Source organism: Dromiciops gliroides, chromosome 2 (genome assembly GCF_019393635.1).
Source record: "Dromiciops gliroides isolate mDroGli1 chromosome 2, mDroGli1.pri, whole genome shotgun sequence".
NCBI lineage: Eukaryota > Metazoa > Chordata > Mammalia > Microbiotheria > Microbiotheriidae > Dromiciops > Dromiciops gliroides.
In genome coordinates, this window is record NC_057862.1 from 548,539,678 (window position 1) to 548,553,527 (window position 13,850).

At 39.9% G+C, this 13,850-nt stretch overlaps 1 protein-coding gene across 1 annotated transcript in view; it reads left to right on the forward strand.

The window, feature by feature from the left end:
- Positions 1 to 9,697: 9,697 nt before the first annotated feature.
- The window catches only part of LOC122742640 (two pore calcium channel protein 2-like), a 62,934-nt gene continuing 58,781 nt past the window's right edge, over positions 9,698 to 13,850 (forward strand). The window contains exon 1 of the mRNA XM_043987023.1: positions 9,698 to 10,131. Coding sequence (XP_043842958.1) covers positions 10,027 to 10,131 — 105 coding nt within the window. The 5' untranslated portion in view covers positions 9,698 to 10,026. The remainder of the gene's footprint in view (positions 10,132 to 13,850) is intronic.

Consider the following 13,850-nt stretch of genomic DNA (forward strand, 5'->3'; position numbering starts at 1 on the left):
AATTTGGAAATCAAAAATTTTTTAAAATGAATGTTAAAAATTATCTTACATGTAATTGGGGAATATAAATATTATACAAAAAGGAATTAATTGTGTCTAGTGGCTGATTATTAATGGGAAGCAAAGCTATCTGGGCTTGGAGGTATAGTATTAAGATTACAGACTCACTAGAACCAGAGGTAGCAGCTTCATTCTGGGTACCTCCTCTTCACTTTAGAGCACCAAGTTGGGGGAGTTATCTAGAGGGGTATTATACAACTATTATTATTCATTGAATTTGCTTTAGAAGGAATTATAGGAGTCCTTGGGAGGATTTGGGGGAAATTATTTGAGAAGATAAAGAGAGTTCCAACTACCCATTCTTTATACTAACCTCCTTTAGAAGCCAATCAGACAATGATATAGTAGGTTAAATCTTGGACATAGAAAAAGACCTGAATTCAAATTCTGCCTCTGAACCTTAATTGAGTGTCATTTCTTCTCTGAGGGTTAATTTCCTCATCTATAAGATGTGAATAATAGTACCTGTAGTAATATCATCACAATTACCACATAATTGTTATGAGGCTTGAGTAAACTTTAAAGTATCAATGCAGTTATTATTACTATTAGTACTTCTTTGTAGAGAGGATGATACTAGACACTATGGAAAATTATAAAGAAGAAGGTCAGAGAAGAAAGGATGTATATCCATGTGAAAACTACAACATAATACCTTGAACAACAATATACAAATAAGGACAGGGGATAAGAACAAGAATTGTATTTGCAACTGTGTTGGACTGGACCAGAGGTCGGGGTTTAGGATGCTGAACTTTCCATGGCTAAGCATATTTGGTCTCATAAGTCTTCTTAGAGAGGTCAGGTCTTTTTTTAAAATAATTTTTTATTGATTTCCTTTGCTTTTAAATCAACAACATTTCCCAAAATATTTCTCTCACTTTCCTCCCAGAGAGTTATCTTAAACTCAAAATTGTTAATATGATTATATGGATCACCCAGATTTGATAGAAGTACCTTATTATCCAAGGGGAGTTTTATGAAACCCTGGATTAATAGGATTAATAGGAGCAAAATGTCCTTCAACTGGACTCCAAACTGAACCCAGATAGCTAGCAGATAAAAGGCCCTACATAGTCACTTCTTTTCCCTCAGGATATAAGTCCTTATCTTACAGTAACATCTGGACATCCTCAGCCTTGTCAAACCCTTTTTTGGAATCCTGTAGTCTTATCATGATACTTCTTTATTCCCTCCATACTTGTTATAACTGAAATTGTTAAACTGCTTTTTGCTTCTGGGTTGATTTCTGTATCATACTATTGAAACTGACAATGCTCTGTAATCAGTGGACTAAAACCATATAAACCCTCAGAAATGAGGAGTCCCCTGAGCTTCTCTCTTAGGAGGGAAGTCTCCACATGATCATATCATGTTATCTTTCTTCTTAGGACAAAATATTAAATTGATATATATTTTTCTGTCTATCTCTGATTTGTTTCATAGGAGGACAGGTATCGTGTTCTCTGATCTGGTTTGTTTTGTAGGAGATATAAGATGTTGTAATTTCTCTGATCTGTTTATTATTTTTGTAGGACATTATTTCTCTGATCTGTTTGTAGGAGACAGGCAGATACAAAAAATATATATTTAATATTCAACAGGAAGAAAACTTTTTTTTTTAAAAGAAAACTAACCAACATCAAAAACAAAAAACCAGGGGGCAGCTAGGTGGCACAGTGGATAAAGCACTGGCCCTGGATTCAGGAGGACCTGAGTTCAAATCTGGTCTCAGGCACTTGACACTAGCTGTGGGACCCTGGGCAAGTCACTTAACCCTCATTGCCCTGAAAAAACAAACAAACAAATAAACAAACCAAAAACATAACATTACATTTTGTTCTATAGCTACATTCCCCTATCTACAAAAACAAAAACAAAAACAAACAAACAAAAAAAGTAGGAGGGGTATTTGTGTGATTTTTCATATCTATTTTTTGGGGGGCAAAGCTTCATTATTATCATTTTGCAACACTTCATTTCTTTTATTATGTCTTTTCTTTCCATTTAAATTGTTATGATCACTGTGTATATTGTTTTCCTGGTTCTGCTTACTTTCACTTTGCATCAGTTCATGTAAGTCTTCCCATGCTAGAAAAAGTCTAAGGAGGGGTGGGGCAGGATTCAGCAGACAGGATTAAAGAATGCCATGAACAATGAATGGTTTATAGGCAACAAAGAATAGGATGTAGGGGTACTTGATTTGAATAAAATATTAAAATTGGGGCACAGGAGATGAGAGCAGTTAAATGAATGGAGGAGAAAAGTGGTAAAGGGTTTTTAAGCAAAGGATCAGGTCATGGGCAACTTATAGACATTTCCTGTTGAAACTGAATGCTGGAAGAGTAGGAAGTTCATGGTGTGTTTATGTGTATGAGTATAATTCTGTAATTTCTTTTTTGCCTGACCAATGGTATAGTGGAAAGAATACTGGATTTGGAGTTAGGATAACCAGCTTCTTCTCTCTGTATGATTCTGGGCAAGTCACTTAACCTCTCTGATTCTTTTGAAAAAATTAAGATATTAATGCACTTTCTCTGTATTTCACAGCTACTGTGAGGAAAGTACTTAGCAAATCTTAACTTATGATAGAAATGTGTGTTATTATCATTTTTTAAATATAATTTCCTTTTGTGACCCAAACTAATTAGCTTGAAGTCTGTTTACTAGAAAGAAGTCAGAGACAACCTCAGAGCCATCTTATGTAAACTGTACCTACACAAAAACAAACACAAAAAAAGAAACTTAAAAAAAGGTGAAAGATATAGCTCTTCAACAACAACAACAACAACAACAACAACAAAACTCTAAAGGCATATATAAAGATCTCCTGAACCCAGGGCCAGTGATTTATCCACTGCACCACCTAGGTGCCCCCAAGAGGAATTTTCTTGACTCCAGGCCCCCACATTCTAACTGCTGTGTCACCTAGCTGCCCCCTTATCCATGTATTCCCCCATAGTACTTAGGGGGATACTTGTGCTCACTATCAATAAACATTGCCTGAAAATAAGGCTACCTGGAAAGCAATTTGGAATTATGCTAAGAAAATGACTAGGATGCTCATCATTTCTACTTATAAATCCCACTGCTATGACAATATGCCAAGGAGGTCAAAGGTAGAAAGGAACAATAACACGAAAATAGTTACAGCAGCACTTTTTGTAGTAGCCAAAGAACTAGAAACAAAATAGATGCCAATGATTGGGGAATGCATAAATACATTTTGATACTTCAGTGTGATAGAATATTATTGTGCCATTAGAAATCATAAATATGAAAAATACAGGGAGGCATGGGAAGCCTTATATATGCATATGCAGTACATAGAGCTAGGAAAACAGTATACACAGTTGTAATCACAACGTAAGTGGAAAGAATAGCCAGCAGCAAAAGAATCTAAATTGAATATATTGTAATTATAATAACCAAGCTTGGCCTCACAAAAAGAGACAGAAGACTACACTTCCTTTTCTTTGCAGAGGTGAGAGATGATGAGTATGGAACACTACCACAGAATTAGTTTTGCCAAACTGCTTCCTCCTCACCCCCTCCTTATATATGCTATAAGAGATTCTCCTCAGAGAGGGACTAGAGATAGGACTTTATTGGCAAATTAAAATTATATAAAAGCAAAAGAGCAATTAAAAAAAGTAATAATATGGGGATATTTACATTAGCGCATTGAGGGATACCTGGGCCCCAGGTGGTTTTGTCTTGATCTTGCCCCAGTGTTTCTAGAGTAGATGTGAACATGTTGGACTGCTTGGAATCATATTCCTATACTGAGTCATCAGAGAGGAGGGAGTAACTTTATTGGTTGGCTTCATGCTGATTGACAACTCACCCACCCAGCCAGGGTCACTGGCTTTTACTGAGGCCCCACATCTAGTGAAATTCCTAGAAACAGTTCTGAGAAAGAGAGCCAAAACAACCACCTTAAAGCCCGACACCCTCAAAACATTAAAATAATCTGAATTTAGGTTTTCTATTCACAGCCCCTCCTTCATGCTTTGATGTTTAATAAATGTATGTCTTGCAAACAGTAATTCTTTAAAAAACATATATTGAATTGAGTTAGAGTCCCACGTTGTCACCACCTTTTTTCCATTTGTATCAAAGAAAAACTCAACAATAGAACCCCAAAGTTTCAGAAGCATACCTGATTCCAGTTGTGCTGCTATGGCAAAAATGTAGACCAGCAAAAATACTTTTTGTTGATGGAACACCAAATAATGCCAGCTTCTATGTTTGTGAAGTCTACTCCATTGGACTAGATAGCCCTTTCAACTTGGACATTCAATGATGCTGTGAATTTGTGCAAGTGGTGGATTTGTAACCATAAGTATAATGAGCAATTTTTTTGTTTTGTTTTGTTTTTTTGGTGAGGTAATTGGGGTTAAGTGACTTGCCCAGGGTCACACAGCTAGTAAGTGTTAAGTGTCTGAGGCCGGATTTGAACTCAGGTACTCCTGACTCCAGGGCCGGTGCCCCATCTAGCTGCCCCTATAATGAGCAATTTTAACTTCTGGAGCAAGAACAAGCAGCAAGAAAGGTATCCTTGAATTGATTTTTAGGGAAAAATTCAATGGACCTAGGGAGTTGGCCCTGTGGTTGGGAGACAATGGCTTTAGTTGCTAAGAAGTTGGTGATAGGGGGGCAGCTAGATGGCACAGTGAATAAAGCATGAGCCCTGGATTCAGGAAGACCTGAGTTCTAATATGGCCTTAGATACTTGACACTTACTAGCTGTGTGACCCTGGGCAAGTCACTTAACCCTCATTGCCTGGCAAAAAAAGAAGAAGAAGAAGAAGTTAGTGATAGGAAGGTTGACAACTTAGTTGGTGCTAACCCTGTTTCGTTTTGTTTTGTTTTTCCTGCCTGCTGAAGGAGTTCAAGTAATGTCAGTTCCCTTTAAATTTCAGTTTCCTGGACAAAACCTTAGTTGCCCCACCCTGGTTATGGTTCTGTTTGTAAGGTTAAATGTAAAGTGAGAATGAAAAGGGGAATTTTTCTGAGAAAACAGCCCTTTTAAAAAGTCCAAACTAAAAAAAAAATCTTAACCAAATTATCTGTTTGATAATTTAAAGACATTTGAACCCTTCCTTCAGATTCTGTGCTCCAGTGTTGTGTTCAGATACTCCATTCTTATTTATAAAGCAAAGAACTGCAGGCAACTGCATTCCTTTGCTGGAATGCCATATGATTTAACACAAGCCATATGCAACAAGGCAAAAGTAAAATGTCAGCAGCCATCCTTCTTCTGAGTGGAAGAAAAAAACAAGCTGTGATCTACTCTGTCAGCATACAGGATTCTATATTATACTCCGGATTTCCCATTGGAGAAATGAGGAGCACATTATATGAGAATATTGGAATGTGCAACATAAGGCAATCTCCTTTCCTTTCTTCTACGGCTGACACTAGGTAACAGGAAATATTGAATAGCACTTCCAGCAGTTCATATGGAACAGTATGAACACCCTGCCTACTTTTTCTTTTTAAATCCCATAATCCTTTGTACCTTCTTAGAGGTCCTACTCTGACACCTCATTTTGGTATGAAGGAGTTCTTAGTGGCTAGGCTAGTGGAGCAGAAGCCCTGGTGGATTCTAACAAAGTGGAAACACTTCAAATACCACTTTAGTGATAGATGCTGTGTATTGTCTGAGGACCAGCCTAGCTACTTGAGGAGAAATTTCTTGCCAGAATTTGGGGCCCAATATGATGATTTTTTTTTCTTGACTGCATGGACCCACTTATTAAGGAATAATGGAAAGATATAATTAACAATCACATAGGATGAGAAAGCATGTCAGGGTTGTGATTTGGGTGATCTGAAGAGAAATCCAACCTCAGTGAGGTCATGAACTCATCAAACTCTTAAAATATACTTTTTAAAAATGTAATAAACATTTTTATTTATAGTTTTGAGTTCCAATTTTTATCCCTTCTTCCCTCCCTCCTCTCACCCCTCCCTAAGGTAGTAAGCAATCGGATATAGGTTTATACATGTACGATTATATAAAACATTACCATATTAAAATATACGTTGATATTTTAAACTGAAATTAAACTGGCCAAACCTAGCCCTTTGTAATGAAGTAAGACAATGTTTAAAAATAAGAGTAACTTCAATTATGAATATACTTTATCCATGGTAGGACTATATACCTACAGTGAGGAAAGCAGCTCTCTCTTTCTTTGGATCCGGCTAAGAGCACACTGGCTGCTGCCCGGAGTCCAATCCTCTCTTTGTTCCCCTATTTGATACCGTAACCTTCCTTCTGCACTTTCTTGCAACTCTATCTGTCCTTTCCATAGTCTGACTTTACTTGAAGTCCCTTCCTCCCTTCTTCCTTGTACCACCCATTCCCTTTCCTTCTTGCCCATTTGACTCTTGTTGCTCCCCTAGACAGATTTTTTTCTTCCATTTTTGCAGTTGACCATGTAAATTCACTTTAATTCAAAAAGTACGTAGCATATATTAGGGCAAGCATAACCTATATCTTTAAGAAAGGAAAACATTTTAAGTCTGGTTTATATTAGAAATTTTTCTTCTTTTTTTAAATACTAGGACAGGCTTCAGACTTCTAGAGAACAGGTCTTTTGTAATACATACTATATGGCAGGGGCTTTTCTGACAAAGTTTTTTTTTTAGTAGAATTTTTTTCATAAAAGTATTTTATTATTTTCCAGTTACATGTAGATATATTTGTTTTTATAAGATTTCTAGTTTCAAATTTTTCTCCCTCCCTCCCCTCCTTCCCCCCTCCCTAAGACAGCAAGCAACCTGATATAGGTTATATATGTACAATCACATTAAACATATTTCTGCATTAGTTATGCTGTGAAAGAAGAATAAGAGCAAAAAGGAAAAACCTCAAAAAAGAAAAACAAAAATGATAGAAATAGTATGGTTCAATCTGCATCTAGATTCCATAGTTCCTTTTTTCTGGATTTGGAGAGCATTTTCCATCATGAGTCCTTTGGAATTATCTTGGACCATTGTATTGCTGAGAAGAGTCAAGTCCATCACAGTTGTTCAACACACAATGTTGTTGATACTGTGTACAGTGTTCTCCTGGTTCTGCTCATCTCACTCATCATCATTTCATGCAAGTCCTTCCAGATTTCTCTGAAATCCGCTTGCTCATCATTTCTTACAGCACAATAGTATTCCATTACATTCATACACCACAACTTGTTCAGTCATTCCCCAATTGATGGGCATCCCCTCAATTTCCAATTCCTTGCCACCACAAAAAGAGCAGCTATAAATATTTTTGTGTATGTAGGTCCTTTTCCCTTTTTTATGATCTCTTTGGGAAGAAGCCCTAATAGTGGTATTGATGGGTCAAAGGGTATGCACAGCTTTATAGTCCTTTGGGCATAGTTCCAAATTGCTCTCCAGAATGATTGGATCAGTTCACAACTCCACCAACAATGCATTAGTGTTCCAATTTTTCCACAGCTTTTCCAACATTTATTATTTTCCTTTTTTTGTCTGACCAAGTTTTTCAGAAACCTAGGTTCCTTCATTGAAGCTTGCTATGATTCTATTGAATATTTTCCATACATATATGTATTTGGTCTAGCCCTCTGATTTCATTGGTGTGGCAATCACCTGCTGTGTTAAATTCCCAGTGTGAAAGCTCCCTCCATTTCTAATACTCTATAACTCATAGTCTTAGAGGGTTGCCTGGAACACTGAGAAGCTGCCTGTGGTCAGCTGGTATAAGTCAGAGGCAGGTCTCCTTGACTCCAAGACTGGTCATTACACTATGATGCTTTTCTTACATTATTATTACTGGTAATTTAATATACAACACTAACAAGCAAAACTTAATTTCAGCTAAAGGAGATGGAAATATTGGGGAAAGCAGAACAAATCCCACTCTCGTGGCAGGTTTTTTGTTTTTTTGGTTTTGGGTTTGTTTGGGTTTTTTTTGCAGGGCAGTGAGAGTTAAGTGACTTGCCTAGGGTCATCCAGTTAATATGTGTCAATCAAGTGTCTGAGGTCTGATTTGAACTCAGGTCCTCCTGAATCCAGGGCCAATGCTTTATCCACTGTGCCACCTAGCTGCCCCATCATGGCAGTTTTTGAAGACAAATGGATTAAATGGGTAGCTTGGTGGTGCAGTGGATGAAGCACTGGACTTGGAATCAGGAAGACTCATCTTCCTGAGTTCAAATCTGGCTTTGGACACTAGCTGTGTGACCCTGGGCAAGTCACTAAATCCTGTTTGCCTCAGTTTCCTCATCTGTCAAATGAGCTGGAGAAGGAAATGACAAACTACTCCAGTATCTCTGTCAAGAAAACACCAAATGGGGTTGTGAAGAGTTTGACAGAACCAGAAAACAAATGAAATAAAAAGCATTTTGCAAACTCTTAAGGTGCTCTACAATTATGAGTTGCTATGGTTTTTCTGCTGCCTTTAATACTTTGAAAAACCTGCATTTTCATCGTTTCTAGTCTTCCCTACATTGACAGGCACCTCCAAATCCCCCCCCCTTTTTTATAAAAAAAAATTATTTATAGTTTTGTGTTCTGATTTTTATCCCTCCTGCCCTCCCCTCTCCAAGGAGGCAGGCAACCAGACATGGGTTATACATGTATGATTATGTAAAACATGACCATATTTGTCATTTTGTGCAAGAAAACTTAATTAAAAGAAAAAAAAAATGAAAGAAAGTGACAATCCCAAGGGACTACTGATGAAACATACAATCCAAAGAAAAAACGGATATTGATGGAACAAACTGAATGAAGCATGCTATTTTTCACTTTCTTTCATCTCCAACCCTTTTAATCCTTGACAGAGCATTTCAGGACTTGATGGAGCCAAACAATCCATCACTTGATTGCTGACCTGGTCTGGGAGAACCCCAGTTCACCTCCGTGGGACTCAGAGGCCCAAGACTCTGAGGTGGGGCAACTTTGGGGGAGGAATGGTTATTGCTTTTTTCCAGTCTCATTTAATATGGATCATTGATCATAAAGCTGGAATGCGTGTGCGTTTGTTTTTTGGGTTTTTTTTTGTTGTTGTTAGAAAGTTCCTTGTTTTTAAAAAAGTCCCCAGAGCCCTGGGCACAGAAGTGTCCATGGTGCCAGTAACAGGTAAACCACGACATTGGATCAAGCACTGCTAGTTGATATTTCCAGATGGTATACAGAAAGCTACCCAATTTTCCATCCTTTGTTAATTTACTTTTCATTGTCCATTCCCCACGCTCCAGAAAGCTCCAAAGAGAAGGAACTTTGCCGGGGATAGGCACGGGGCACCAGAGTCTCTTTGGGCCCCTCTTTGGGCTCGGGGACGGTTTCTCCAGTCTGTTGCGGATAAAGGCTAAGCAAGCCTCAGTTGGGGAGACGTTTCCGAAGGATCCCTGCCCTCAGCGGTTCCCAGAATAGGTCGGGTTGGTCAGCCTCCAGCCACTCGTTCCCATCACCCCACTCGGGTGGGCTCCTTCCCTGCTCAGGCTGCACGTGACCCCTCCCTTTTAAAGCAGTCTTAGACTCCAGTCCAGCCTGGGTCAGAATTAGGGAAGGAAAGGGGCCAGAGCTGTGGGGAGCCGGGAGAGGAGGCCCGTTTGGGGGGAGGGTCAATCTGTAGGTCTGTCCACACGTACTTTTGGAATTTCCACTCCCAAGAATTGCGGCCGAATAGTTCGAGCTGCCTCTGGAGACACGTGAAACGGTGGTTAAATCTCCCATTCTCAGCCCACTCTGGCCGCCCCTCAGTTTTCCAGCCGGATTCCGTGTTCCCGGGGCCGCAGGGAGGGATGCATCCTCTCCACCGAACTCTGACAGTGAGGCCGGGAGCACCTTCCAACAACAGCCTCTGTTAGCTGCAAGCACCTTGGGCCGCTGTCCAGTCTCCTGCACTCTCCAGATTCAAGGCAAGCTTTCGCCTCAGTGGCCGGAGGTGTCCACTTCGAAGGCTGAAGCACGAAATTTCGTGAGATGCCTGGCACCATAGAAGAATTGGAAGAGAGCAACGAGGTCCCCCTACCCGGGGAGGATAGCTCAGTTAAGATTAGCCCGGAGCTGGAGCAGCCCACCAAAGAGGTAAAGGCGAGGCAGGGACCGGGAGGGAGGGGGAGAACGTGGCTCTGGCGGGCTCCCCTTTCTATACCAACCCACCCGCGGCAGGACCCTTGCGTTTCCCCGGTATCCCCCCCCACCCCTTCCTCTTCCATCCCACTTAAATAAAGAACCAGAGGTTGCTAAGGAGTTCTTTTACAGTTCCAATAATCTTGCACCCTTTTTCTCTTTAGGAAGATCGTGCTGAAGAAGCAAAGGGACTTTAAACCCTGTGCCCCCCCCACTACTTGTTCACAAGCTTGAATCTCTGTGTCTCTCTGTCTCTGTGTCTGTCTCTGTGTCTGTCTCTGTCTGTGTCTGTGTCTGTCTCTGTTTCTCTCTCTCTCTCTCTCTCTCTCTCTCTCTCTCTCTCTCTCTCTCTCTCTCTCTCTCTCTCTCTCTCTCTCTCTCTCTCTCTCTCATTTCTCTTATTTCCTCTCCAAATTGCAAACAACGTTTTTCTAAAGCTTTATGTAGGGCAGCTGGACTCACAGTTTTGTGTTTTGATCCTTCACTCTTCAAAAGGTTTAGTATAAATTCAAAACAAGGGGAAGAGTGTGGGAAAAGTTAGTAAAGCTCGTAGTGTGATCGAGAACGCTCGACAGGAAGTGGGGAGACCTCGTTTCTTGTCCAAGGCATGCCATAGTCTAGCGATGTGACTTTAGTAAGGGACTTTACCTCTCTGAATCTCAGTCTCTTCCTCTGTAAAATAAGAGGAGTTAGACTAAAACACCATAATGCCAACTATTTGAAATTATTTAAAAGTATTTTAACTAGGATTTAAAAAAAATTCTGTGGCTGAAAGTCACAGGGCGTATGGGCTATAACATGTAAAAAGTAAGTGAAATGTTTCGGAACTTTCAGAGCCAAGAAATGCTGAGAAGGCTCAAGACGGTATGGGCAAGTCACAAATTTCAGTACCTTTCATGACAAATCTGACCTTTGCTTCCTTCTCTACCTATCCTCTCGATGTTTTTCAGTGGCATTGGTAGGAAACAATCCTCTGCACCTAAACACCAGCCGATTCTTTCTTAACGACGGTTCTTTTTTACAAGATAAAAGTGAACTTGAATCTGGAGGATTACTAATTAAGTCATTAAAGGAGCTGGTGTAGGGGCAGTGTGTAGACAAGTACCTTCTCCTGCACAGACTCAGACGTAGAACAGCTATAATCTCTTCACTTCAATGTTAGATTTGCATAATTTTTATGAGGGGGGGGGGACCCTTTCATTCAAATTGACAAATGCTTATTGAACGCCAATTATTGTGGCAGCTAAGTGGTACAGGATATAGGGTGCTGTACTTGGATCAGAAGAACTTTAAGTCAAATCTTGCCTCATGCACAATTAGCTGTGTGACCTTGGGCAGGTCACTTAACCTCAGTCTGCCTCAATTTTGTCATCTGTAAATGATGATAATAGCACCTGCCTTCCAGGGTTGTTGGGAGGATCAAATGAAATAACACATATAAAAGATTTTGCAAACCTAAAAGTGCTATTATTATTACTTGTGTAATCTCCAGCAAACTGTTTGATTTTTCTGAGTTTTCTTTTCCATACAAAGTTCAGAAAGATGAAATTTATTTTTATTTTCAGATTTTTGCGCCTATGTAGTCACAATATAATCATCATTTTGTGTACTTTCCTAGTCTCTAATTCCATGTATATATACTTTATCACTTACTTTTATCCTCCACCCTGTTCTAGACAAATTGAATTATTCACTATTCCCCAAACATGCCCAATTCTTTTCTACCTTTGTGAGGGTCCTGCTGTATGAACTGCCTTCCCATCCTCCATCTTCTTGTGTGAACAATGTAGCCATTATGGGGCAGCTAGGTGGCACAGTGCATAGAGCACTGGCCCTGGATTCAGGAGGACCTGAGTTCAAATCTGGTCTCAGGCACTTAATAATTACTAGCTGTGTGACCCTGGGCAAGTCACTTAACCCCAATTGCCTCACCAAAAACCAAAACAACAATGTAGCCATTTTTAAAAATCATAGCGCAAGGCAGTGTGGCTTAGTGGATGGAGTGCTAGACTTGAAGTAAAGGAAGCCTGGACCAAAATCCTACCTCCAACACTGGTTAGATATGTAGACACAGGCAAGGCATTTAATTTTCTGAGCCTTCAGTTTCCACCTCTGTAAAATGGGATATCAATGTCTCTAATATTGGTCTGACAGGGTGTTGTGAAGCTCAAAAGGTATAATGGATGCCAGTTATTATAATCAGCAGCTGCAGTTTATATTCATCAGGTGCCTAGTCTGATTTCATTCCTTGAGCCTTCTGCATTCCTACTGAGCTCAACCAATGTTTATAGAGCAGTATTGGCGTGTGTTGGTAAATATTTAACAAGTGTGTTCTCCTGGGCAGAAACAAAACATATGCATACACACTTGGTTAATTTAATCTGCATTATTAACAGTCTCTTAAAGCTTGACCATCAAACAATAAACCAAGCCCTAATTTGTAGTGGTTTGGGATTTCTGAGGTGTAAATGTCCCCACTAAACATTCTTTTAGATACTAAGAGCAAGCTCTAGTACATCCCTGCCCTTGCCACATTCCTGTGCTTTTCAATCCTCTGAATCTTCATGGCTTTAATGTTGTGTGGGTAGCATTATTATTGCTTTCTGAATCCTTAGAAAATGCTTTTGGGGATTCAAAGGCCAGTTATAGAATCACATAATTTGAGAGTTGAAAGGAATCTCCATAATGATCTAGTCCAGCTTGTATAGGGAAAGAATTTCCACAGTCACACACCCCTACAAATATTCACCCAGCCTTTGCTCGAAAATCTCCATTGAGAAGGAACTCACCACCCCTGGAGTCAGCCCAATGAATTCTGGAATAACTCTAACTATTAGCAACTTTTTCCTGACATCAACCTAAAATTTGTTTTTTTGTTATTCCTATAGTCATTCCTGGTTCTGTTCCCTGGAGCCAAATAGAAAAAGTCTAATCTCTCTTCCACATGGGACTCCTTCATATTGAAGTTAGCCATTATGTGCCTCCTGAGTCTAGGTCTTTCAGTTTTTCAAATCTTTCTGATTTTCATGTGGTTAACTCAAGAGTCATCGTTGTCATGGGTTGCCCTCCTCTGGACACTTCTCAGTTTGTTAAGGCCCTTAAAGTGTGGTGTTCAGAGAGGAATGGTGCTCCCTATGAAGTACAATGGGGGACAGAGTCCTGAGGGACTATGTTGTGGAATCTCTGCTTCACCACTAGTGAGCCAATGAGCTTTTTTTTTTTTTTTTTTGTGGGGCAATGAGGGTTAAGTGACTTGCCCAGGGTCACACAGCTAGTAAGTGTCAAGTGTTTGAGGCCGGATTTGAACTCAGGTACTCCTGAATCCAGGGCCAGTGCTTTATCCACTGCTCCACCTAGCTTCCCCAGCCAATGAGCTTTTTGCAAAATTGCCACAGTGTGTTGCTGAAGCAGGTTGAATTTTCATTCCATTGAAACTCTCCCAACTTCAATCAATCAATCAATTAATTAATTAAAAAAAACAATTCCCAGATCTTTGTTAGACCAGCTGAGGTCTGACCATGTTTCTCCCATCCTGTACATGTGATTTAAAAAAACTCAAGGGACAGCTAGGTGGCACAGTGGATAGAACACCGATCCTGGATTCAGGAGTACCTGAGTTCAAATCTGGCCTCAGATAATTGACACTGACTAGCTGTGTGACCCTGGGCAAGTCA